The sequence below is a fragment of the Sturnira hondurensis genome, unplaced genomic scaffold (assembly GCF_014824575.4).
Source record: "Sturnira hondurensis isolate 20B ecotype Veracruz unplaced genomic scaffold, ASM1482457v3 Scaffold0018728, whole genome shotgun sequence".
Taxonomy (NCBI): Eukaryota; Metazoa; Chordata; class Mammalia; order Chiroptera; family Phyllostomidae; genus Sturnira; species Sturnira hondurensis.
This window is the reverse complement of record NW_028091359.1, coordinates 4,666,463-4,693,478: the sequence shown is the minus strand read 5'-3', so window position 1 is coordinate 4,693,478 and position 27,016 is coordinate 4,666,463. Positions and strand designations below refer to the sequence as shown.

Sequence of the window (27,016 nt, the reverse complement as noted above, 5' to 3'; positions counted from 1 at the left end):
ATAGTAGTCTGTTTAAGAATATTGTGATAAAATTTTTCTAGGCCTAGTTCAGCAAGTTAGGAATTAATGTAGCCTTCTTCCCTCTTTAGAATGTTTAAGAAAGAGTGAGATTGTTTGAATACTTAACCATTCTCACTCGAGTAGATGGTCTAGTCTTAAATGTTGAGTCCAGGGCTCTTAGTAAACAAAAATCAGTGAGTACATACTTTGTAGTTCAGGAAGTGCTTGGCTCTAAAAGCTAACTAGAGAGACAGAGCCTACATACTTTGACTCACCAGTTGTTTTAATTCATTATTAATTAGTAGGCACTTTGTTTGCAGGAATATGCCTTAAACTGTCAGTAAAATGTACAGTCTCCTGTTTATAATGTTATACTTAGGAACAAAGATAGGTAGTGTATTAGGGCTGGAAGAGTCCTCATGACCAATTCTGCAAGTGGAGAAACTTAAGGGCTATGTAACTAACGAATAGGTTGGGGCCTTTAATGGTGCAACTCCTTACTAGTTTAGTGTAGATGTTGCCATTGTCTGATTTGTGTATGTTTTCCATTATTTATAGGTTTCGTACTTATTTCTAAGAATAAAGCATTGGGCTTAATTTTTTATATTAGAAAAATGTCAAACATGGTAGTACTGATCAACGAGTCATATCCGAGTCAGTAAAATAGTTACATTTTAAAGACATTTGAGTCACAGTTACTTAACCTGTGCCAGTTACTTAAAGCAGCCATAGTAATTTTTAAAATTTGAATGTTAGCTTTTAGCTGATGTTTGTGTGCCATACTCTCCTGAGAGCTTTGACTAATGTTTGCTTTAAGAGCCTGACTGTGAATTGACTTAAACTCTGAGAAAGTGATTTACTCTTTGGGTTCCATTTTGGTCCCATTTTGATCACTTAAAAATTGAGACACTTAGAGGAAATCTCTAATGTTTCTTTTGGTTCTAAAAGTTTTTGGCATGTTTAGGAGGGTAATTTAGATTTAGACTTGGCATATCAAGATCCTAGTCCATATGAGTCTAGTAGCTAAGGGAAATAATTTTATTGAAGCTTCTGAAGTGAATTTGATCCTGTAGGTATCTATCTAGTCTTCCTACCCCAGTAAAAATTATAGCTGTACATACAGAATATACTTCAGCTGATGATTATAGGTTCATCATATTTTTATTTATTGATTTGAGAGACAGATAACGATTTGTTGTTGCATTTATTTCTGCATTCATTGTTTGATTCTTGTATGTTCCCTGACGGGATCAAACCCACAACCTTGGACTATTCGGACTATGTTTGATCCAACTGAACTACCCAAGCCAGGGCAGTTCATCACATCTTGTAACTAAAGAGCCTTGTCCTTTTTTAAGTGCAGCTTATTAATTTTGTAGATGAGAGAACTGAACAGTGGCTTTAAATTCTTGTTTTAAACATCATTTACAATAAGATAGTTTGTGTGATTCCTTGTACTTGCAGGTGAATCTGAAGAACCACTGGCTTGCATATGCCAACCAAAAAGTTTCCTTTACTACATATATACTCTACATATTACATACCCTGATATTTTCTGTTGTATTCTTCCCCCTCACCCCAAATGTTGGGTCACAGCCTGAACTTCTGTGTTGGCCATTCACCTCATTATGAAAGAACCTCAAGACTTTGGTGGCTTCTTAGCCAAAAAGCCTGCAAAAAATGTTGGGGCCATGGAGTACCAAAAGGCAGAGTTGCCTTGAGAAATGTAAGATTTTATACTAATCAATGACTCACATAAAACAGGATTTCTTAACCCTCCATTCTATTGACATTTTGTTGTGGGGACTTTCCTACATATTGTAGTATTTCAGCAGCATCACTGGCCTCTGCTTACTAAAAATTCCAGTATGGCCTGTCTGTATGTACCATGCTGACATGCTTTAACTCGATTCAGAATGAAAAATAATTGGTCTCAGATTCCTGTTTCTCAAGTGTGTTTAAGGAATACACATTTACCAAAACAAATGTTTGTCGTTAGATGAAAGAAAATATAGTACCTTGTTGTGGCTGAGTTAGTTCAGCCAGGTGTGGTAGCCAGAAGTTCGTAAGGGCGGTGGTAGCTACCCTTTACTGAGCAGTTATTGTAATGCTAGGCGTTGTACTTAACATTGTATCGCTCCTTACTGGTGTTGCCCAATTGTTAGGACAGTGAAAACTGTCTTTGTTTGTGCCTTCATGAAGAAAGCTAGGTGGTACTATAAGCTAGTTTGATCTCTGGGCTGACTAGGTCATTAAAAATTATTTCTTAAGGTTTTTTTTTTTTTTAAGAGGTGAGGTAAGGTGGGAAGCAGATTTACATACTATTTGGTAAAGAAGAACCTGACAGAACAACTTTCAAGTTCATATAAAGGAATGTTCAAAAATTGCCAAGAAAACTTTGAAATAGAATATTTTATGTAGATCATATAATTCAAGATTCTAACTATTAGAAAATGGTTTGGAAGTAGGGGAATTGAGCCCTGGACATGATTGCTCAGTTGGTTAGAGGATCATCTCGATATGCCAAGGTTATGGCTTCAGTCCCTGGACAAGGCATTTAAAAGAATCAACCAATGAATGCATTAAAATGTAGAACAACAAATTGATGTTTCTCTCTCTCATATTAATTTTTTTAAGTGTGAGAATTGAGATGTGAGAATTTTGTGTCATGGTACCCTCAGTAAGCATCCAGTCAAGTTGTGTGTGCTTGGTGGATATAGATGAAATACCTTGCTGTAGTTTTCACTGTGTAATACAGCTTTATTTTCTCTGGTCAGTGGAGGTTTGGACCAAGACTGTGGTGTATAATTTTGTGTGGCGCATTTGGGCAAGAGGGGCCAGAGTGGTTTATGAGATCAGTTGGCACAAAATAAGGTAGGGGTTAGCTTCACTGTAGGGTTACTTTGGTTTTTATCTATTGCCAGAAAAAGTTAGGATCGTGGTTATTATTTCTGTCCTTCCCACTTTCTCTTCCTGTTGTCCCCTCTCCTGTTCAACAAGTATTTCAGCACTTACCATGTGCCAGGCATTGTTAAAGACACCAGAAATGTAATAACAAACAAAAATCCCTGCTGTCCTCATAAGAGAGGGTTCTAGTGGGAGAAGCAGACAATCAGATAAAATATTTTACATGTAACTTCTAATCATAAATCAGAAGGGGGGTGGGGAGGAGAGAAAAATATGGATGTGTGTGTGTGTGTGTTTAGGGAAGGGTGAAGGCTTTCATTTTTAAGATAGGGTAGTCAAGGGAAGGCCTCACTGAAGTGATTTGAGGAAAAGACCTGAAGAAAGTGAGGATTTCTGCCTTGGGAATACCAAGTAAAGGACTGGGGTCAATAGCCTGGCATGTCAGTGAAAGCAGTGGCGAGGTGGAATGAGCCAGGAGGAAAATGGGAGATATAACTTGCGTTTTAGAGATAATGGGAGGAAAGAGAATAGATGAAATGAGTATTTGTGAAAAGGAAAGAGAGAAATGGAGTTTTAGAATGTTATCCTTGCTCTCTTATTTCTTAATTGTTAGTTGACCCCTTCCTTGATCCATCTCCTTTGCTGTTGCTTCAGGGCTTGCTTGGTATTGTGGGTGGTACTGTTGTTTTATTCCATCCAGGGGAGTGATGAGCCTCCCTGGGCTGCTTTCTGTTAGGTTGAAAGTGTTTCCTAATACCAGGCCTTAGTGTTTGTTTTATTGAATGGAATTTTTTAAAGATGCTCTGTTACTGTGTTGTTCTAATCCTGAGGTCTCCAACCAGTTCACCTTCCCCTTTCTACCTTTCAGAGTTTTTATTTGGTTGCCTCTTGCAATATTTCTAGGATTTATAGTTGTCTTCTGCTGGTATGGACTAGGAGGAAAGAGTCTACACCATCTTGCTTGTACCAGAAGTTCTTACATTTATTTTTATGAACTGATAAGTTGATCTTGATGAGACTTCATTTTCTTGAAGATAATATCTTTTGTTTCTAAACCTTAGTAGCTCTAAGTAATATTTCTGAAAGTATGGTCTTTTTGCATAAGAGCTATCTAAGAGGCTTCTTATTCATGCAGATCCCCAGGACTCATTTCAGCTCCCTGGTATTTCTTATATACAGTAAAGTTGGACCATTACTCCTGAAGGTGGAGCATTGATAAGAAATTTTGTTTCTTGATCTTTTGATACCGGGTTAAGTGATAGTAGTAATTAAGTGGCAGGGCCACAATTTGGATTTCAGTGTTCAGTGACTCCAAACACCATACTCTTTACAAGCTATATTTTGTTTTCATTAGTTTTTTAAAAAATACGGAATGCTTCGTGAATTTGCATGTCATCCTTGCACAGGAGCCATGCTATCTTCTCTGTATCGTTCCAGTTTTAGTATGTGCTGCAGTGAGCACTTCATTGTAAGGTTTGTTTTTAAATGTTTCTTCATGGAAGTTCTATGGATATACAGTTAATCTGTTGGATTCAATACAAAGATTTCTTGATTGTGCTGGAGATCTCCAGAAACAAGATTTCATGGAATAAAACAAGCTGGTATCCTCACTGCCCCTTCCTCCTCCTTGTCAGTACTGTACATTGTGCTTTTCTACTCTTCCACTCGTTTAAGGAGCCCAGGGCTGGGGAGTTGGAGAATGGGGAAGAGAGGATTGTTTTCCTCCCAGTCTAAGCTGTGATGTTTCTGAGAAACTTTCAGTTGTAAGAAGTGATCCTTGTCAGTCTCTTGCTCAGGCGAGTAAGCTGGATCAGATACTGGGTTGGCCAAAAAGTTTTGTTAGTTTTTTTCTGTGAGGTGGCTCTCGTAGGGCTTAATTGTCTTTAACTTCATTAGAAACAATTTTGTTAGATTGTGTTGTGACAGCTGTCATATCAGCGTACATTTTTTTAAAACTTACCAAATTAGTGGATTTTGAGGTAGCTCTTTTAATATTGAAGTTGAAGGAAAATGTACAACATTTTTGGCACATTATGCTTTATTATTACCTCAAGGAAGGAAAAAAACTGAAATGCAAAGGTTCTGTGACTGAATGCATCAAGTGGTTTGCACAGTTTTGTGCTGGTGATTTCTCACTGGACAGTTTCTCATAGTGTGGTAGACCAGTTAAAGTTGATAGCAATCAACAGGAGACAGTAATTGAGAACTCTCAACATTATTGTGGGAGAGAGCCATCCTACTCAAAATATCCAAATCAATAAAGTTAACGATGAAAATGAAAAATGTATTTTATGGAAAAATAATAGCTACTCTTTAATTTACGGCTTTTGAGTGACTGGGATTAATTAGCTATTTGAGGTTTTTAAAGAAGGAATTATTCTTACTTACAGAATTTGAATATTCTAATCTGTGTGAATTTTTTTAAAGGTTTTTAAGTGGAATTTACTCTAAAAAGATGAACTCTCTAGGCACAGAAGGAGACAGAAAATTGGTTGATTCACTCTGGAGGAGCCACTCTAGCGTAGCAATTCTTCGAGTAACTGAGAGCCTTTCAGTATTAACTTTGTTGTTTTGCTTTATTCTTGAAACAGAGCTCTATTCTCTCAAAAAGACACAGTAACTAGGCCAGTGTTTGTTCTATATATCTTCATGCTCAGATTCTATGTCCAGTCCTATAGCCAGCCAAGAACTATAAGACACTTAGGAACTATAAGATGAACTTACGAACTGTAAGTTCATCTTTTTTGTCATGCTGTACTTTTCTCCATCCAAACACTTTTAATATATCTAAGGTCTTCTGGGTCTTTTAGGCTTCAGTTAGATGTTTTCTTAACAGTTTGCAACTTGAGCGGCCAAATTCATGGGGGGACCCCCAACAAACATAATTATCTTCTGGAGGTTGGGCCCCTTGTACTATATAGTAGGTGAGTGAGTGTTCTAGGAACCCATCTATATCTGTACTAGCTGGGCATTGTTGTGAGGGGCTGCATTCAGTTTCAGTGAATTCTTTTATGAAGACTTTCAGGGCATTCGCCCATTTCATGATGGATGATTTACCAGCATACCTGCCCACACCACACTGAGTGTTCAGTTTTTGACCAAAAACGGCATGACCTTGTGCCTCACCCGATCTTGCCAAGCAACATTGTTTTTGTTTGTTTGTTTGCCCCATGAAAAAAATCCTCAGAGGGAAACATTTTGCCAATGCGGAAGAGGTAAAACAAATGGCTGAAGCACTAAAGCACATCAAAATCGAGTTCAAAAACTGTTTTCATCAGTGGAAAAAAGTCTTGATAGGTGTATTTTATCAAATGGAGAGTACTTTGAAGGTGACTAAAGTTTAAACATGTAAGAATAAATACACAATTTTTTATAAATAAATTCCAGGGTTTTTTGATTGCCCCTTCTTACGCCTTCCATTTTTCATATTTCCTGTTGATTACTATCTTTAAGATATCGTGGAAAATTGATTTACAGTTAAAATACATTGTAAGTTGTGCCCGTAGGAAGGCACAGATAATTTGGTTAAAGACCAGTCATGTGTCATATGACTCAGAAATATACAACATGTAAATAACAAAAGAAGAGGATCACACTAAGCTGGAAGAATACAAAGTAATGACTTGTGAGGTAAGTTTGACTAGGAGAGACTTTCATTGAGGAAGGTGAGTTTTAGGGACAATTGTTTCTGGATATTTTCAGGTTAGAGACTAGTACAGAGTGTGACAGGTAGATTGGTCTGAGTATTGCCGAGGGGCTCTATTGGAGAATTACTACTTTTTATTGTGCTTGGTAGGTTATATATTATGTATGTTACCAGGTTTAATAACAAGTTGACATGTGGTCATTGAAGAGTTTGAGGTAGCTTAAATAATTGTTTAAAGATTGGGTGTGTTTTAGTACACATCAGTCTTAAACATGTAAAAATTTAATGTACAAAAGTACAAATAATTTATCACCTGATCTACAGAACACTAAATAAAAAACTAAAGGTAGATAACAAGTGTCCGTTTGTAGAGTTCAGAAGTGTGGGCTTTGTGACAAGGGTTCGGTGGCAAAATCCACAACATAAGGAATTCTAAAGGACAAATTTGTTTTTTCCCCACAAATTGCTAGGAATCGTATTTTAACTTTAATTTGGATGAAGCAGTTGAGACAATCAAGAAATTTGATGGATATTTGACAGGAAGGAATTAGTATATTTTTAATTATTAAAGTATGTAGACATTTTAAGTGAACTTTTCAGAGATTTATATGTGTAAATATATACAGATGTAATGGTTTGATGATAGGAATTAGCTTCGACATTAATCCATGGGGATGAGAGATAGATGTTATATGTAAGATTGAATTGGTCAAGAGTTGATAGTTGAAATTGATTGGTGGTTATATGAGAGTTTATTATCCTTTAGTTTGTATATGAAATTTTTTATATTTAAAGAATCCAAGATAAATGAAAGCATGGGCCAAGATGAGGGCAGCTGTATTACAGATTCTATATGATCTGGCCCTTCCTCTTTACAGTCGGTGTGAACTTCGGTGTGTTCTTCTCCTTGTTTACTGTCTGAGCTCCAGCTACATAACTTGTATACATGTCATTTCTTCTTCTAAAACACACTACAGTCCCTGGTATTTCCTATGCCTCTCCACATCTCTTACCTCTCATCCCAGGCAAATTTGCCTGTCTCAAGTCCTAATTTATTCTTTGGAGCACAGATTAAATGTTTATACCATGGAGAAGTCTTCCACATTTTTCCATCTAAATCTGATGTCATCGTTATAATCTCTTACCTCACACTTTGCATGATTATTTGTTCGTTAACATTTGCCTTCCCCATCAAATTCTAAGCTTAATGAGCCACAGTTCTTGTTTGTTAGTATTTTATCCCCAGCACTTAATATAATTCCTAGTAAATAATAGGTGATCAAATACTTGTTAAATGGGTCTCACCTCCCACTGGTCACCAAATTCTCTCATCTGGATATCACAGTAATTTCCTGGATCGGGTCTCTATTAACATCTTTAATTACCCCTGAATGTGTTTTTATCATAATTAATGAGATGATGCCACTCTCCTGATTTAAAAAATCCCATTATACCATTCATTTGCTCCCAGAACACAGTTGAACACCATACTCTGTGATATGAGACCTCGAATGACAAGGCCTCTATCTACCCCTTGGATCTTTTGTGAGATTCTGCTTTCTCTTAGTACCTAGAATTGATATGCTTCTTCCTCCTCAGCACTTTAACAGGTTCTATTTCTTCTACTTGAACTATTCTCGCGCGTGCGCGCGCGCGCGCGCGTGTGTGTGTGTGTGTGTGTGTGTGTATTTACCTGCCTGGTAAACTTTTACTTTGTGTTCCTCTGAATGTCACTATATGTTGAAAATCTTTCTTGTTACACTCTTAGTTAGCCATTCTTTTTACCCCATAATATACATTTATTGCATCTTGAAATTTTGGTTTGTATCATAATCATTTTTTTTAAAAATTAGTTTGTAATTATTCAGTGTTTGCTCGTCTTGCAAGCTCCATGAGAAAAGGAATAGATTTTGTGTAGCTCACCCTCGAAACCCCAGGTCTCAGCTCAGTGACTTTTTTTGTTCCCCCATGAATAAAGACATCTTTAAGGGGAGGGGTGTTAAAGGGAAGGGGGAAGACAGGAAGGGTTCACTGGTAGGTTGAAAGATTGGCTAAAATACTCTGCCAAAATGCACAAATCTCATTTCAGTTTCAGAGATAATTTGGTTTAAGTAGAGTGACAGATACAAACTGTTTGTTAACCCATTCTTATCTGAGTTTTATTTATTTATTTGGGAAATTGGATGCTAGACAACTTGTTTTCCCCCCTGTACTTTATTTCCTCCATCTCTTTATATTTTGCTGAACACAATGTCTATTCTAGTGTAACTACTTTGGTTTTACAGCTTAGAGTGGTACTTCCTTTTAGGTGACTACAAAGCCCAACACTCAAGAAACTCAGGATTCTGTTGCTAACTGAAAACACCTATTTTCTGAATTTATTTGCCTCTCAGAGATTTTATTTCTCATCCCCTTTTTTATCTTTTATTATATGGAATTGAAATTCAAGGTTATATTTATTTAATAGTTCTTTTTTAATACACGTATTGTACTTGGCAGTTAGGATCACATCATTTTATGAACACGACAGTCCTGTGAGGCAGATGTTGCCGTCATTACCAGAAGTTAATTTACATTGTCCAGGATTATATACATTTTTTAACTTGGTTTAAACCTGTCTTCCCTGCTCTTCCCCATTTCACACTGTTCTGGAGCAAGGTAGTGAATATTTGTGTATACTTTTTTTTTTTCCTGATGTGACTTTCAGTAATGGCAGAATTTTCTAATCCTATCCCATGAATCTAGCAACTGTGTGCTCTGGGTGTTCAGGGATGATCTCAATTTTACCTACTCTAGTCTACTAGTTTTATGTCATCTAAAGAATGTGGTGATTTCAGAATTTAGGTGCCTCAAACTTTTTTGCACACTTGGAAATCGCACATAACTCTGTCAGATAATTTATCTACCAGTTTTTGATTGAACGTAATGTTGTGTGTAACTTGATGTGGACAGTTATTATAATTTGTTAATAGGAATCTTCGTTTTCATTTAAGGAAAGAATGGGATAGGACTGAAAGCAGAATCAAAGATGGAATTATCACCATTAGGGTGTTTTTGTTAAGGTCTTAAGCATATTTGTTGTTGATTTAATGAGATTTTTTAAAGTTTCTAGATCAAGCCCTAGACTTTTGTGGCTCAGTTGGTTGGGAATCCTCCCACAAACCAAAAGATTGGTGGTTTGATTTCTCTTCGGGGCATGTACCTGGATTATAGGTCAGGTTCCCGGCTGGGGGCATGTAGGAGACAACTGATTGATACTATCCTCCTCTCCTTTCTCCCCCACTATGTAAAAAATGAATAAAATCTTTTTTTATTACAATTTTTTTTTAGATCAGGAAAAAGATAACCCACCAGCATTGTTCTCATGGAATTACACATTTTGCATCTTAGAATTGAACTAGGTGGGCTTAAAAGAAGTGCTTAACTTACTTTGAGTGTTACTTTTAGATAAACTTCATCTTCTATTCAAGTTTTTTCTTTGAGGAAAAGGCAGTAGCTACCATTGCATGTGTTCTGCTCTGTATGGCATTGCTGTAGGCATTACAGATAGGGTTTATCATCTTTTTGTTGAACTCATTGATAAGAAGTTAGCTGTAAGGAATTCAGTGTTGCAAATCCTTTTCTGTTAACAGAAGTTACATTCCTGGTGCTTTTATTTTTGCAAAATTATTGGTAACCATCTCTGAATTAAGTGATTCAGATTATTTTTATGATGCAATAGAAGAGGTTTTAGAAGCTTGGTCCCCAAATTTAAGAGAGGTTAAATCTCTTTATATAAAAGTTTCTGTGTTGATCTTTTTTGTCCTTTTCTAATGAAACATTTTTGTTAACTTTACCATGTGAGATGATTTTAAAGAATTAAAGACAACTAATCCCTTTTTTGTTTTCTACATTGGCTAATGTGTAAGCCGAACTCTTTAATTTTTAAAAAACAGTTATATTTTTTAAAAGATTTTTATTTATTTGTTTTGAGAGAGGGGAATGATGGGAGAAAGAGGGAGAGAAACATGGATTGGTTGCCTCTTGTTCATATCCCGACCAGGGACTAAACTTGCAACCCAGGCATGTGTCCTGGGAATCGAACCTGCAGCTCTTATGTTATAAAGGAGACCTGGGCCCATCCCCGTAGCACCTTGGTGAGAGAAAGACCTAACAATTAATACTGGAAAGAGCAGATTTTTATTTACAACATTTCAACCTTGGTGGTGCTCAAAGCACCTTAGCTTGGAGCCCTCCTTTTCCATGAGACCCAGTAACTCCCCCATGCTTTCTACCAGGCTACTAGCCCAAAACACCCTTAAAAGTTTCCTATATCCTTATCATGCAGCATCTGGAGTACATTGCCATTGGCCTTTGTGTAATAGTACAGAAGGGCATGTGCTGTTTTACTTTGGATTATGGTGAAATTTAGCAAAGGCACAAGGCTTATTAACAGTCCAGGTAAAATTCAGGTGCAGCAGGTCAAGATTTTGCAAGGAAGTCCTTTGTAGCTTTGGAGTTAGCCAGAGCATTTATTTCTTCCTTTGTAATTACTGCTCTCTTTCAGACCACATGGGAAAAAATTCCTTGCTACAGACAGTATGTTTTTTTCCTTACTACTCTTTCCTTCGTGGCCAAGAGCCCTTCTTCCCAAGCCTCATGGTCAAGTGCCAGAGTGGCTGCCACGCTTGAGTTTAAATCCCTGCCCAAAGCTTTCTCCGTGAAACCGTTTCCGATTTCTTCCACAAAGGGTTACATTTGCCAGTCCTCCAGTATCTCCTGCCTTTCTTTGGCTGCCATTGTTAGTCTGGGCAGGCATGGACCCGCAATGCAAAAAAACCACCTTCCTCCTCTAGCGCAGGCACAGCCACTGGGAAACCGCCTCCCTGCTACCCTATGCTTTCAAGTCACGCCCATTTTCCTAGCCCCAAGCTGCAGACAAGCTATTTAACAGGACTGTAACAATGGGCAGCTGTTGTTGTTATGCAAAGTAACTTTTAATGACCCCGCTTTGTTTCTTCCTTACCCACCCAAGGCTATGAAGGCTTTGGATTTTTCCCTCCAGGGGCTTCTTAGGCTACACCCCATTCTAAACATTGTTCCACACCCTTTAGTTTATAGGATGATGCTCCAACCAACCGAGACATACTGATCAGGGCTGAGTCCTAAATTTTCAAGTACTTTTCACTATGTAGTTTCAGAGTGTTTATAAGAGCTTTTTTATATGAGTTGTTTTTTTTAATCCTCATCCAAAGATATGTTTGTTGATGAGAGAGAAATATCCATTGGTTGCTTTCCTTACCAGCCCAGCTTGGGGGTTGAACCGGCAACTTAGATATGCGCTGACCAGGAATCGAAACTTGCAGCCTTTTGGTGCACAGGATGATGCTCTAACCAAACTGAGCCACCTAGCCAGGGTGAGCCTTTTAGAGGGATGGCTTTTTTTGTTGTTCAAGTGAATACAATAGATTTTTTAATACACTTGGATCCCTTAGAACATCATAAGTTTTAGATGTGGTAATATTCTAACACTGTAAAGAGAACTGCTAAAGTGCAAGTTCATATTACTGAAAGAGAAATCTATACAACATAATACTATTTTATACAAGCGAACACATGCATAGCTGGGAACATTAAAAAAATCACCATTCATGTGGCATTACAAAAGGAAATATTAGTACTGTATTTTCCTGCACTAAGGTATTCAAAAAGCAATTTATAGTGTAAGATTTCAATGGATTTTTATATAATACATGCAAAGCAAATTTAACCATAGTGTTTATAAAAAGCAAGGAGCAAAATATGAGCTAAAATGAATTCCCCACTCAGGCAGTGGTATCCCAGTATATGTAGACAAATAATTAGGTACAAACTGGAATAAAGTATATAAAACAGTATGTTAGAATTCATTCTAGATTCTTGTAAAACACAGATAAAGTAATTATTTCACTAATTGTCAGCACAGTAAGCAATAGGAGAGCTTTACAAGACTCATCAGTGTTGGAATACATATCTTTTTCTTCATAATTGGTAATGACTATATTAGATACCAGTTCATTGTTATATTTATGTATCACTGCAACCATAATCATGTGTTATTTTTACGTATGTTTAAGCATGACCCTAATGTTAAATCAGTGTCTCTTGGCCTTTTTGAGCTGTAAATTATCTGTAATAAATTTACATTTAAATATCAAGAAGGGAAATCCACCCTTACATCTGGTAAACTGAGTTTCTGTGGCATGTTGGGGTTTTGTTGTTGTTAAGGAAAACCAAACTCTTATTATTTATGGAATAATGTTTTGTGGTGTTCTGCTCTGCCACTGGAGTGTGGTAACATCCTTCGCAGCTTACCTCAGAATTGCTAACTATACACCTTTCACCTTTGCTCACAGTTCAGGGGTTTTTGCCCCTGTTTCTAGTATTTTGAACAAGTGATACTTTTTGGACTCTTGGGATGATGCATTCGTTCCATTAATTGCATTACAACATTGTGACAATTTTACTGAAACTAATTTCCACTTCCAAACTGTCATATTACAAATGTATATGTAGGATAAAACCTCTTCATAATTTAGGGATTGTTAGCATTCCCTTAATGTTGCATTTTATTATTTTATTGGTCAATGTCCAAAAAAGATGATCTGGAGGCTCAGTTTTATATTGGTGTTTGTAAGATTTTCTATATACAATTCCTGTTAGTTTTGGCTTCAGCAAAATTGAAAAGGGCTGTTCCTTAATATCAATGGAAAAAAAATTTATTTCTCAAAGTTTCTACAAACTGAAATGTTTTAAGTAATTATCTTTTACTTTGTACTCTCAGACTTTCAGATCTTAAAGTGTTTTGGTTTCTTCCCTTTTTTGACATCAAACAAGAAAGAAAAAATTCTTTGGGTTAAGATGTATCTAAATTCAGAGATAACAAATAGGTTTCATCTTTCCTGTCAATTCAGAGTGCTTGGTGTCCCGGAAAACTGTTGTGAGAAGGCTTATGAGCTAAGTTCAGAATCATTGGGTGGGAGAGACTGCTTATAGGATTCTTTGTCCACCAAAGGTGACTAAAGGAGGAAGTGTGGTAATTTGCCAAGAAATCATTTTTCCCTTGCTCTGCTTTCGTTTTCAACATTAGGGTTTTATTTTGGCTAGCTATTGTCAGTTGTTAAAACAAACTTGCTGTGAATACACTTAAATGGATGTTGCATTAATTTTATTTAACCTTTTGGGGGGGGCTTCAGAATGCTGTCCTTTACAATATTTGACTCCCCTTATACTTTACCGTTTCCTTGAACACAGGATTTGAAGAGAAGTAAAGGAGCATGTGTGGTTCCATACATGTAAGAGTGATAGGAAGAAATAAGGTTTGAAAGGAGTTTGTTTAGGAAAAGGTAGTATGTTACTTATATTAGGAGTAGTAATTAAGGAGGTTGTTGGAGTAGCCCAGCTGTGATTGATGGGGACTTGATATTGCAGTAGCTTCAGAAGTGAAATAAACTCATAAAAACCAAGAGATTTAGCAGGATAGGAAGGTGGTGAACCTTGAAGAATAATAAGACTTGGAAAGAGGATGTGCAAGTTAACTAGCTTTGTTACAGAGCAGAGGTGGGGCGGGGTGCAATATTTGGCCCACTGAGGGATGCCCAAAACTGCTACAGAAAACAGGGGCCCCTCCCAAGGAGGGTATAACTAACACTTACTGGGCTCGTCTGTCCGCCAATTGGAAAGACAGTTCTCAATGCCAGAGATTTGTGAAAAGGAAACAATGTTTATTTAATGCTGTTCAGGCCCAGCGCCTTCATTAAAAGATCAAAGTCCTTTAGGGACTTTGTGTGTGCACACATACATACACCCCTCCCCCCCAACACAGCCCCGTGCCACCTCCAGGTACCCTAAATCAGGGAAAGAGCACACGCCCTGTTTTTCTAGGCCGCGGCTATTGTCAGCTGTGTTGATGACCAGGTAGGATCTCCAATTAATCCAAAGTCATGTGGCACTTTCCACTGGCAGGAGTTCCTTGTACCAAGTTCCAGTCAAAGTCTCTCCTGCTTTCCAGGCCATGCGGCCAAAGGGAGCACCCCAAAGCAGTGTGGACCTCTTCTACCAAAGCTGCGGGGATCCACACTCCACCAAAAGCACCTTGTCTTTCTCCGTCACCTGGCTGCAGGGATCTCCATCCTGGCAAAGCTGTGTGGTTTTCCCTTTCACCTGGGAAAGAGGGGATCTATCTGCACTCTGCCAAAACCACATGGCTCTCTCTTTCACCTGGGTAAGGGGGGTCTTAACTCTGCTGAAGCCGCATGGCTCTCTCCCCCATGGCTGCCGTGTCTGCGTTTAAATCCCTGAGCCAGCCCTCCTTTGCAGCCCCATTTCCGACTCCTTCCACAATTGGTTACACCTGCCAAGACTCCCGTATTATTACAGGTTTACTGGGCTGCCCATCATTAGTCTGGACATGTATGGCTCCTTGGCGTGGAGCCAATCAACTCCAAGCTCTCATGAAGGCACTGTAACTCGAGACCAGCCCCCAGTTACATCCTGGGTAGAAGCCACTCCCTTCTCCCTGGCTCAAAATTTGGCCACGGCTATTTAACATATCTATGAAACCACTTAAAGGTTATAGATATGTTAAATGACCATTCCAGAGGTTAGCTGCGAAACTGTTGCTATGCAAAACAGCTCTCAATGGCCCTGCTCCATTTGTCCCTTCCCCCTGGGGGTGGGTGAGGGCATCTTAATATTTCCTGGATACCCTGAGCTCTGGACCACATTCCAAATCCTTTTTCTGGGTCCCTCCTCCTGACTGCGCGCTGTTAAGCTTTGCCTTTTTAAAAACAACGAGGACACTTTGCATTTAGGAATGATGTTCAGAGGTTATACTTGAGCTTTTGAGGTTCTTTTCTTGAATTTGGGCTAGAACTACAGCTGCAGCCAACCTTGAAACAGATAATTGTACTTGAAATGAAAGTTTGTTTAAACATTTATTTTTAGAGGGGGAAAGGGAGGGAGAAAGAGAGGGAGAGAAGCATCAATATCTGGTTGCCTCTCACATGCCCCAACCAGGGACCTGGCCCAAAACCCAGGCATGTGCCCTGACTAGGAAGCAAACCAGTGGCCCTTTGGTTTGCAGGCCTGCGCTCAGTCCACAAAACACACCAGCCCAGGGCCTGTGCGTGTTTTTATATATTTATTATTTATGTCTTAGTGCGGTCTTTATTATTTCTTTTTTAGTTTTTATGTAGTTTTCTCATTTCACATTGTTGTTGTTGTCTTGATACATGTAGTAATAATTAAATTGATAACGGTGCTTATTTTTGTTGTTTCAGTTTTTATATGGCTTTTCCATCAACATTGTCTTCTGAGATAGTCATGTTGGTACAGATAGTTCTAGTTAATGTTTTAATTGCTATAGAAAAATGTATTAAAGGAATAAGTTATAGTTTGTCTAGTACAGTTTAACTTTAGCAAACTATACTAATTTTTAGCTATACCTCTGTTGCACTGAACATGTTTGTTCATACAGATGTGCAGGTTGTTCTCTGAAATAGAATTTCATGGTGGGTGGGTATGCACATTCTCCACTTACCCAACCAAGCATTTCCAAATTAATCTTCAAAAGTGGTTATGCCGGTTTTTATTGTTACTGGCAATACACAAATTGCTGTTTCCCACATCTCACCACACTTGCTTTTTCCGATCTGTGTTTGAAACAACTTTTTAGTATTTGACCTAATACTGGCATATTTTTATGTATTTATTGGCTCGTGAATTTTCTTATGTGAATTTTCTCTTACGTTGCCTTTTTTAAACCTATTTATTGTAGTTACGTATTTTGATAGTTAATCTGTAGTTATGTTACAGATATCTGGTATCAGTGAGTGGCTTGCCTTTAATTTTATTGAATCTTTTGTTGTATGTTGAAAATTGGCTAAGTTTTTTGTTTGTGTGTTTGATTTAAATTTTTTCCTGCTCTGAAGTTCCAAAGGTACTCTTTTTGTGTGTTTAAGTTCGGCTTTTCAGAGTGAGAAATTTGAAAACAATGTGATTATATCACAAAGAAGGGAACTAAATTTACTTTTTCTATTTCAGTACTATTTATTGAATGAGTTCTATATTACCCCACTGATGTGAATGTCATCTTGATTATATGTCCCGTTTTAAGTTTTGGGGTTCTGTGTCATTGATCTTTTTGTCTTTGCATACTGCCTTAATTATCATAGTTTTACAGTAAGCCAGTAATCTGATTTTCTAGAAAATTTCATCATAATAGAATTTCTCCATTGTTGGTCCTTTTTTTCCATGTAGGTTTTTGGTTCAGTTTGTCAGCTTCCGTTAAAAACCTGAAACTTACTAGAATTTATAGATTCATGTGACAATTGCCATCTTTTAAAAAAAAATCACTGGTATAGGTCTTCGATGTTTTTAGGTTTTATTTTTTATTATTTTTTTTTAATTTCTTAATTTATTTTTTATTGTTTTAAAGATTTTATTTATTTATCCTTAGAGGGGAAGGGAAGGAGAGAAGGAGAGAAATATCAATGGATGGTTGCCTCTCTTGAGTCCCCTGCTGGGAACTGGCCTGCAACCCAGGCATGTGCCCTGACTGGGAATTGGACCGCAATCGTGTGGTTCGCAGGCCTTTGCTCAATCCACTGAGCTACACCAGCCAGGGCAGGTTTTATTTTTTAGGTAAAGATCTTTTGTACATAATATTAGCATTTGTTGGTGTTATGAGTAGTTCTTTTTTTTAAAATGAGGTTTGTTTTTGTTTTTTACTTGTTGGCACATACAGGGCACTATTGGTTTTTTTGTCTGTTGATCTTTACTTGGCTACATCGCTGAATTTTTTTTATTATATGTCTTAAAGGAGAAAATATTTCTATCTCCTGAGAAAGCAATTCCAGAGAAATTGTGTGCCACAAGATTAGGATCCTAGAAGGCAATTTTAACTAGTTTGTGAAATACCTGTATGTAAAGAGTTTTATCTGTGTGTGTCCTGTGGCAGGCAGACAAACAGAATCTTTGGCTTTTCTTGGCAGTAGAGTTGGTCTGTGTATGGACCTTTAGATGTTAAAAAGCTCCCCATTTAGTATATAAAGCTGCTGCTACATGTGTGTGCACATACACAGAAGCTGATGGGAAGACACACAGGGGAACTCCCATGTTACCACAAAAGCAGAGACTGGAGTGATGCATGTACAACAAGCTTAAAGAATGCCAGTGATTGCCAGCAACACCAGAAACTAAGAAAGGCACAGAAAGAGTCTTCAGAGGGAGCATGTCATTGCTGAAACCTTAATTTCAGTCTTCTAGCTTCCATAAGTGAGAAATGACATTCCTGTTGCTTTTTAGGTCACCCAGTTTGAGATACCTTATTATGGTAACACTGGGAAGATAATACAAACTCCATAAAAATTAAAACACTGACTCAGGAAAAAATCAAGTAAAAAATGATTGAGTTCCAGTGACAGTGGGTGAAAAGATGGGCAAATTCTCTATCTCCAAAACAACTATAAAACTGCGTAAGCTCTGGCCATGGTAACTCTCACTTGGTTAGAGAAACATCCAATTCTCCAAGGTTGTAGGTTTGATCCCGAGTCAAGGCACATACAAGAATCAACCTGTGGATGTGTAAATAAAATGGAATAACAAATTCATGTTTCTCTTTCTCTCTCCCTTCCCCTCTCTATAAACCAATTTAGAATTTTTTAAATTTATTCAATTATTGTTCAAGTACAGTTTTCTGTCTTATACTCCCATCCCAGCCCACCCTAGAATTTTTTAAAACTGGACAAATTGTTATTGCAAAAACAGTTATTTCAGGGCTTTGGAATAGAACAAAAGGATACAACATATTGAGCATTTATTTGTTAAAAGTTGCTGAACTTTGGATAAGAATAGTAGCAGTCTAGCCCTGGCTGCCATAGCTCAGTGGATTGAGTGGGGGCCTGCGAACCACACGATTGTGGTTCAATTCCCAGTCAGGGCACATGCCTGGATTGCAGGCCAGTTCCCCGCAGGGGACTCAAGAGAGGCAACCATCCACTGATATTTCTCTCCCTCTCTTCTTCCCTTCCCCTCTAAAGATAAATAAATAAAATCTTTTAAAAAAAAGAATAGTAGCAGTCTAGTGTTGCCTTAACGTGGTAGCCAGGAAAATTAGGGTGGCAAGTTGCCTCCCATAGCCATTATCATTCTAAAAGTTCTCATCCCCCCCCCCCCCCCAAATTGAGGATGTTCTCAGCAAAATAGCAAAAACAAATCAAATGAAACTCCAGATTGATTCTCTTATCCTATCTCATCTCTCCTTTGGCATTACTGTAGCTATGTAGAAACTAATAATTTGGTTTTATGTTTTGCTATTTAGATAAAGTCATACTGTATTATTTTTAAAAACATTGCTGCTACTCTTGGATTTCACTCACTTTTTTTCCTTTTAGGAGGCGAAGGTCAGAATGGAGATGGGCTGCAGACCGAGCAGCTATTGTCAGCCGCTGGAACTGGCTTCAGGCTCATGTTTCTGACTTGGAATATAGAATTCGGCAGCAAACGGATATTTACAAACAGATACGTGCTAACAAGGTGAGGGATAAGTGTCTGATCTTTTTTAGGCCAGCTAAAAACTACCATTATCCCTTTTCTGCTATCCCTCAATAACTCTTAACCATGTCAGAGAGAATGGTTTAATATGGTCTGATATAGTGGTTTAATTTGTTTAAGAGCCTGATGTTGCTTAGTGCAGTACAGACATCACTACTAGGATATATTGTGAAATTGAACATCTGTTTAGAACAAAAACAGTTTGTATACCTGGGCTAACAGGAAACATAAGAAAAAGACTGAATTGTGTATTCCATTGAGTATAACTGTCATTTGCTACGTATATGAAAAAGTGGTGATGACTAAGGAATTTCATCTTGCTATTTTACGTATATATATTCCATTTTACTGGGTAATTAAGCTTCCCTTGCTTTCTTGAAGCAAAAATAGGATTTTTGCTGAAAGATTGTGTAGGCAAAATTAGACATTGATGATTAGGATTTTGATTTTCCTGTGTACCCCCTATCTACAGACAGCTGATTCTTACCACACAGCTTTTATCTGTGTATAAACTGTACAGTTTTTCTTCTTATAAATCAACTTGGAAGAGTCCTCTGCTCTGTTTGTTTTTGACTGAGGGATAAATGTGCATGGATAAGAAATTCTTTCGGCAAATAGTTGGGTGTCTACTGTGTACCAAGCACTGTTCTCCTTAGTGAGGTCATAGTGATGAATAAAATTTTCTTTATTTGTGAAGCTTACATTCTTTCAAGATACTTTTGTATTAGCTTGATGCAATTAATTAAGCTTCATGATTGGACACTTGGGTCTAAATGAAGAGCCTACTGCTCCTAAAAATAACTGTCACAACAGATTTTGTCCTGCCTTAGTTCTGGTAAAAGCCTTTAGAAAATTGCTGTACTGTGAACTCTGCATTAAATTAATTAGTAGGCCAAAAGTTAAAAGGATGGCCAATTGACAAGATAAAAAAATGACGAGAGTTTGAGGTAAAAGTTTTGCAGCCCCCCTTTAAGCTTTTATTCCAAAAATTCCAGTAGATTGATTGTTCTAGTTTCTTTCCAAAATGTTCTAGATAAAATTCTCCAAAAGTTTAGTAGAGTGTGTTATAATTGAGGGCAAAGTCTAGAGGACTTAGCTTTTTAAAAACAAAATCTAAATCCAGTCTACTTTAAAAATTAGCTGGAACAAATGAGTTAAAACTAAAAATATTCATTATTTTTAGTTTTAGGGGAGATTGATTGAGACTTGTAGAACGTGAGCTAGAATGGCGATAGGACTAGCTCGAAGGTGATGAGACATTCCTGTCCTGACGGCAGGGGGCATCTTGCTCTGGCAGGGGGCATCTTGCTCTGTCGGAGGGTACCTCTTCACTGTCTGTTTCTCGGTGGTTAGAGCCTTACCAACAGTTTAGTGGGAATTTCCATATTTGAGAATAAGAGTCCCTTAGAAACAACTGATACTGGTACAATGGTAGTCATATTTGTTGCTTTATTTTATATACATGCACAAATATGTGTTTATATATGTGCATATGTTTTATTAGTTCCCTATTACAAAATTACATTCCATAGACTTGAAGATGCCATCGATTGTAAGATGCAGCATTATTTTATGTGCCACTAACAAATGGTTTTAATTAAACTAAGATATAATATCAATTGTTAAGGTACATTCTGATGTCAAAGATGTTAAGATGTGAAATAGTATGTCTTAGAATGGATGAAAAAGTGTTATCAATTCTGAGGAAACTTGGTAAATAAGAAAATACACCTTTCTCTCTACCTTTCTCTCAGTTTTACTGTGAATCTGAAACTACTCTAAAAACCAAAAAAACAAAACCCAAATTCAAAATTAACCCACTATGAACATTTGGTCGTGTGTTCTTCCACTATTTTTTTCCTGTGCATATATACATTTTATTAAAATTATGTAGGCATACCTCAGAGATATTGCAGGTTTGGTTCCAAACCACCGCAGTATAGTGTCTCAATAAGGTGGGTTGTAATCTTTTTGCTGGCGGAGGGTCTTGCCTGTAAAGACCTGTAATCTGCGATCACAGAGGTAAAAACATCTTTAGAAAAGATGTAAAAAAATGTAACAACATCTGTGATCTGCAATAAAATGAGGTACACCTGAATTAAAGCATGCCATAATAAACATCCTTATTTAAGTCACAGCATTAATACTTTCATATTTTTGATGTATACTTGAGAAGTTTTTTTGACAGTAATGTCTCAGTTTACTATCTCACGAGGTGTGAGAGAAGTCTTCACTTTTGGTTCCAGCTTTATTCTTTAGCTCATAACTCAGTAGTAATGATGGAGCAGTTTTGGGAAACATTCAAACATCTTCGATATTTCTGAATATCTGGAAAGTAGTTATTTTGAAATTTTGTGTATATACTGATTATTCAAGAGTTATATCATGCAGAGCATAATGTGTTAAGCCCCAGACTTGGAATTGGTGATAGTTCTCTTAGTTCTAGTCTTGATCTTGCTACCATATAACTGTGTAACCTTGGAAATAAAAGTTACTGAACACTTCCGAACCTCATTTTCATGGTATGTACAATAAGTCATTCTAGATTTTAATATATTTTTTTTGTCTGCAGTATGGATATACAATGTCTGTTAGTCACAAAATTGTGACAGGAAAGATAAAAGTAGAATGGTAATCCCAGTAAGCAAGATGTCAAGAAAATTAACAAGTTTATTAAATACTTATATTTATACAATGGCTTTGGAAAACACATGTGTTAGTTTCTTGGGGCTGCCATGACAGATTTGCACAAGTTAGGGGATAAACGTAATACAACGAAAATGTATATTCTCGTAGTTTTGTGGGCTAGAATTCTGAAATGGAGGAGGGTCATGCTCCTTCTGAAGAATCTGGGGAAGACTCTTTCGGAGGAAGGAGAGATTTGTGAGGAGACTACTTAGGAAGAGGCCAGGAGCTCTTCCTAAGCTTCTGGTGGTCCTCGGTTTATACTGCATCTCTCCAGTTTCTGCTTCCATCTTCACATGACCATCTCTTCTCTAATTGTGTCTGTGTCTTATAAGGACAGTCAGTCAGTCATGTTGAGATTTAGAGACCCCCCAATGAAGGACTCCTCTTAACTTGATTACATCTGCAAAGTCCCTGTTTCCAAATAAGGTCACATTCATAGGTTCTGGGTGATGCAAGTTTTGGGGAGGTATACTAGTCCACCCAGTATAACAAATAAGCAATGGAATTTCCCCGAACGGTACATTATCATGCATTTGGCCATGTATCTCTATAATAAAAGAAGCCTTTGAACATGTATACTATGGATTTGCCAGACTCTGTGTTAAGCATTTTACTGTTCTTCTCAAATTTAAAGATAAACAATTGGAGGGTCAAAGAGGTTGAGTCATTTGTTCATGGTCAAACTACCAAATGAGTGTAGAGCTGAGACTTGAGTATCTGACTTTCTTGCTCAAGTTAGCAGTTGCTTTTAAGTGCTTGACTATTTGAGTTACAGAAACAGCAGGTTTTGCTCTGACTGGTGTGGCTCTGTTGGTTGAGCACCATCCTGTGAAGGGAAGGATGATTTTAAGAACTGGAAGAACTTCAGTATGCTGAAGTATAAAATGAATGAGTGGAGTTTAAGGTAGGAGCTTAAGTCAGAACAGGTGGGAAAGAGAGTTAATCTTGTAGTTCCTTGTAACTCATGAGTATTCTAGCTTTTATTCTTAAATGAGAACTCATTGAAAAGTTTCGCATAAGGAGGAACCAATCTTTGTGGTTCGTAACCCATTATGTTCCCAGTGGAGACACATGTCTGGGTTGTTGGTTTGGTCCTTATCCAGGGTATGGACCAAAGAGTGCAAGAGGCACCCTGTTGATGTTTCTCTCCCTTTCTTTCTAAAAATAAATAACTAAATCTTAAAAAATTAATAAACAGGTTTTTAACACCCTATATTTTTTAGTAAAGTGGGTTGGTGTTTGCTCATCCTCTTTTTAGTTGCTTTCATTCTTTTTTGGAGTGAGGTACAGTACAAGGGATCTTTTGATTGGTTTTGTACTCTATAGCGATCATAGATATTTTGGAGGAAGGGACGACAGTGATGTATAGATCAGTGCTAACTGCATCAGCATAGCAACTGAGCACATATTTAGAAAAATAGATTTGATTAAAACCAATGAAAAGCCCATTGAAAAGACCTCTGAACAGATCAGTGGAAATTCCATTGTTGTAGAGGCCAGAAACCTTGACTGGGTTTCTTGTCTCCTTTCCCTCATATCCAAGAAGCACATTTACAGTGCTGTGATTGATTCTGTCTTCAAATGTATCTATCCAGAACGCACAGTTGTTCATATGGAAATAATGATAGTTAATAAATGATAATACAAGAAAAATTGTAAACCTACCTTTGCCCCACCTTGTATTTTCTGCTTTTCTGTTTACCACCCACTAGTCTTCACATCAACACAGTAGCTAGATTGATCCTTATGAACCATAAAGATTGGTTCCTCCTTATGCAAAACTTTTCAATGAGTTCTCATTTAAGAATAAAAGCTAGAATACTCATGAGTTACAAGGAACTACAAGATTAACTCTCTTTCCCACCTGTTCTGACTTAAGCTCCTACCTTGAACTCCACTCATTCATTTTATACTTCAGCATACTGAATTTCTTCCAGTTCTTAAAATCATCAAGCTGGCTCCAACCTTGAAACTTTTGCATAAGTGTCCACCCAGATGTTCCCAAAGTTTATTCCCATGTCTCTCTCAAATATGTGTTCAAATACTACCTTCTCTGTGAAGTTTTACCCTGACTGCCTAATAACTAGGGCTCACTCCCACCTCTTAATACTCTCACTGTCCTTATTTTTTCTCTTTTAACACCTTCTAATGTACTACATAAAATGTACTTACTCTTATTGTTTAATATCTGTCTTTGTCCCCCAGTATTAAAATGTAGACACTTAGAAGGATGGATTTGGGCAGGGGGGCAGTAGGGAAGGGGTTTTGAGGAAGGCTCTGTGTCTCTCCTTTTGTATTTCTAGCATCTGGAAAAAGTGTTGATGAATGGATAGATGCTGTCTGGATTTGCATGAACAAAAGAAGGAATGAGAGAGCAGGCCAGCTTTTAGCCCGAGTTCTGCTATGGATTGGCCTATTGGCATGATCATCTCTGGTCCATAAAATGATAGAGAATAAATGGTCCCTACCAAATCTTCTAAAACTTTCCTAAGAGGGTGTCTTTGGAGTCTCAGGTATTTTTTTTTTTAGAAGTTACTTGGTAGTTTATGGGAAATTTTTTCCCCTTGGAAACACTTGTATCCTGACTTACCTAAAAAATTGATGGAGTAACTTTATAACTAGTACAGGCTCCTGGTTATACTTAATATTAACTTGATAGTTTCAAGGGAAATATTTTTTAACATAAAAACTTAAAAAATATTTTATACATTTTCTTTCTTGGTATATGATTCCAAGAAAGAAAATGTGGGGGCGGGATATTAAAATGTATTTGTGGGTTTTTCTTTCAAGAGTTTACCATTAGTCAACATTTAAAACAGCAAATAGAGGCAACAATAAATGAAATAATTTGGCCCAAAGTTCTTCTCTGGAAATGAGATTTAAATACACAGAATGTAAGATACAATCAAAGTGTTTTAGGAAGTTTGGCAACATGAAGAAAGCAAGTAGGGGGCTAGTTAACTAACCCTGGGACATTTTCTTGAAAAGAGGTGGGGCTTAGATTTGACAAGCTTGTTTGAAAGGACACATGACATTCTGGATACATTTAAGAAAGGGGCAGAATCAATATAAACAAAGGAAGAACAGGTACTATTATAATTTTTATTGTATTTAAGTACATACTATTTTTTGTACCTTATAATAACCCCACCTCTCAACAGCAACTTTGTATGTACATTCAAACATTTTCTAGGAGATAATGAGATTGATATATAACTTTAACAATAATTGGAAAAAGTTGGAAATAGATAAATAAGGTAGGGATAGATTGTGTGGGACTCTGAATGTCAAGATGAGTTTGGGTTAGTTTTATACAGGAAATGGGAAGGTGGTTTTAGGCTCTTAGGCAGGGAAGGTGTTGAATATAATTTTGAGAAGGAAATTGTGTGCAAGATAGCTGCTTTTTACAAATAGTTTTTACTTTGAAATAGTAAAGCTGATGAGGTGTATTTTATGCTTATGATTGAGGCAAGAAAATGTTTAGCAGCAGTTCTTTAAGTCAGAGAAAGCTCATTTTGAAGGCTAGGCCAAATGTTTCTTGCTTAAGTTAATGATCTTTCCCTCTTAGGAGTCTGCACATCATTTCTGTGCAGGCTAGGGATGGTCTTGTTCCAAAATAGTTAAGTGTTGTTTCTCTCACTTTCGGGGGGGGGGGGGGGTCCTTTTTTTTTTTTTTTACTAAGGTAAAAAAAAATTGTTAGCCTTTCTTACTGTCCCCATCCAACCCTTTTCATTTCTTTGCATGCCCTATTTCATAGAGATTTTTTGAGTTAGAAAGGCCACTGGAGATGGATCATTTGGTTCATTGGCTTACAAGAACCTATGTTACGGTGCCCTTAGGGAACCCAAATTGATACAGTCCAAATCGCTAGGTCCTGGAATCTATTTTATTTTAGGATATTACCTAGAGGATTCTGATCAGCAAGACTGATTGAGTAATTTTTTTCAGTTTAGGATTTATGCTAAGACTTAACCAAGGGGAGCTGTTTAAAAACCCAGCCCCTCCCCCCAGAGATTCTGAGGAGAGGATGTCAGACCTTTGATAAATTTCCATAGGTGATTCTAATACAAATTTTTCGTTAAGTGCTTCTTATTGGTCAGATCTCCTTACTTTCTAGACCAAAGAAAGAAAGAGAACCAAAGACACAAAGCTCCAGTCACTTGCATCCCGGTCTTTATTTTACAATGTCGTAACTGATTTTGGTCACTTTTACTTGAATTCATGGGGTATTCATGTGTGTGGGTTAGTTTGTTTTTCATAGTAAGCTAACTTCTGCCTTTACCAAACTGGGCCCATGCTGATTATGGATAGGATTTGTGGAATTGTGTAAATTTTTTTTACATTTTTTAAAATTTACTGGGATGAATGTAAGACCTGAATTCAAATGGTCAGTTGGGAAACTAATCTGGAGTAATACTTATGCTTATGAGAAACAGATGCCTTTGGAACAGGTTTTTTTTCTCCCCAAACAGTTCTTGGTTTCCTAACATATTACTGAGACTTTTCTACCTTTGTTTCATCCAGTAGTTTCAATTGCTTGTCATTTGTTTTAACTCATCATTTATAACTTTAGCGCTTTCAGTTTGGTAATCCTTAAGTCTCATGAGTGATCCAGTAAACTAAAAAGGCTGCATTGCTGTTCTTAAAGCAATATAGTCTAGTTGGTAATGTAGTATAAAATACCATATACTTGGATAAAGAATCCAGATCTAAAAGGTGCTAAATGGTACTTTTAATACTACTCACTTGTGCTGTTTTTCTTTGTGTCTCATAGGGGTTGATAGTTCTTGGAGAGGCGCCTCCTCCAGAGCACACAACAGTAGACTTACTTCTTCCACTTAGTTCTGAGATGAAGACAGATCATGGGAATGACAAATTGGTAAGTGTAAACACGGAAAAGGGTTCACATTCAGGGTGTAGCCTGAGCACACAGTTTATTCTGTTAGAAAGATCCTGGCATTGTCTGAAAGAAGGGTACTGTGTCCTCATTTATCACTTGGCATTTAAAGATCTGCATTGCTGGGTGGGGCAGTTTAGAGCTCCTCCTACAGCTCTGGCTGGACTGAAGAATTCAAAAGCAGTGCCTAACTCTAATGACAACACAGCCAGAGGACTGTGGTATGGTGGAGTATTACTGGGAATCAAGAGAACACATCGTTCGTTCTGGCCCTTTCTTTAACAAGTAAGGTAACTTTTCTGGG

At 37.3% G+C, this 27,016-nt stretch overlaps 1 protein-coding gene and 1 pseudogene across 4 annotated transcripts in view; one reads left to right on the top strand and one right to left on the bottom strand.

The window, feature by feature from the left end:
* The window catches only part of KANSL1 (KAT8 regulatory NSL complex subunit 1), a 159,949-nt gene that overhangs the window by 86,919 nt on the left and 46,014 nt on the right, over nucleotides 1-27,016 (top strand). For all 4 annotated transcript variants that reach the window (XM_037070017.1, XM_037070018.1, XM_037070019.1 and 1 more), the window contains 2 exons: nucleotides 18,967-19,108; nucleotides 26,590-26,694. In XM_037070017.1, coding sequence (XP_036925912.1) covers nucleotides 18,967-19,108; nucleotides 26,590-26,694 — 247 coding nt within the window. The remainder of the gene's footprint in view (nucleotides 1-18,966; nucleotides 19,109-26,589; nucleotides 26,695-27,016) is intronic.
* On the bottom strand, nucleotides 4,269-4,369 carry LOC119003842 (uncharacterized; annotated as a pseudogene).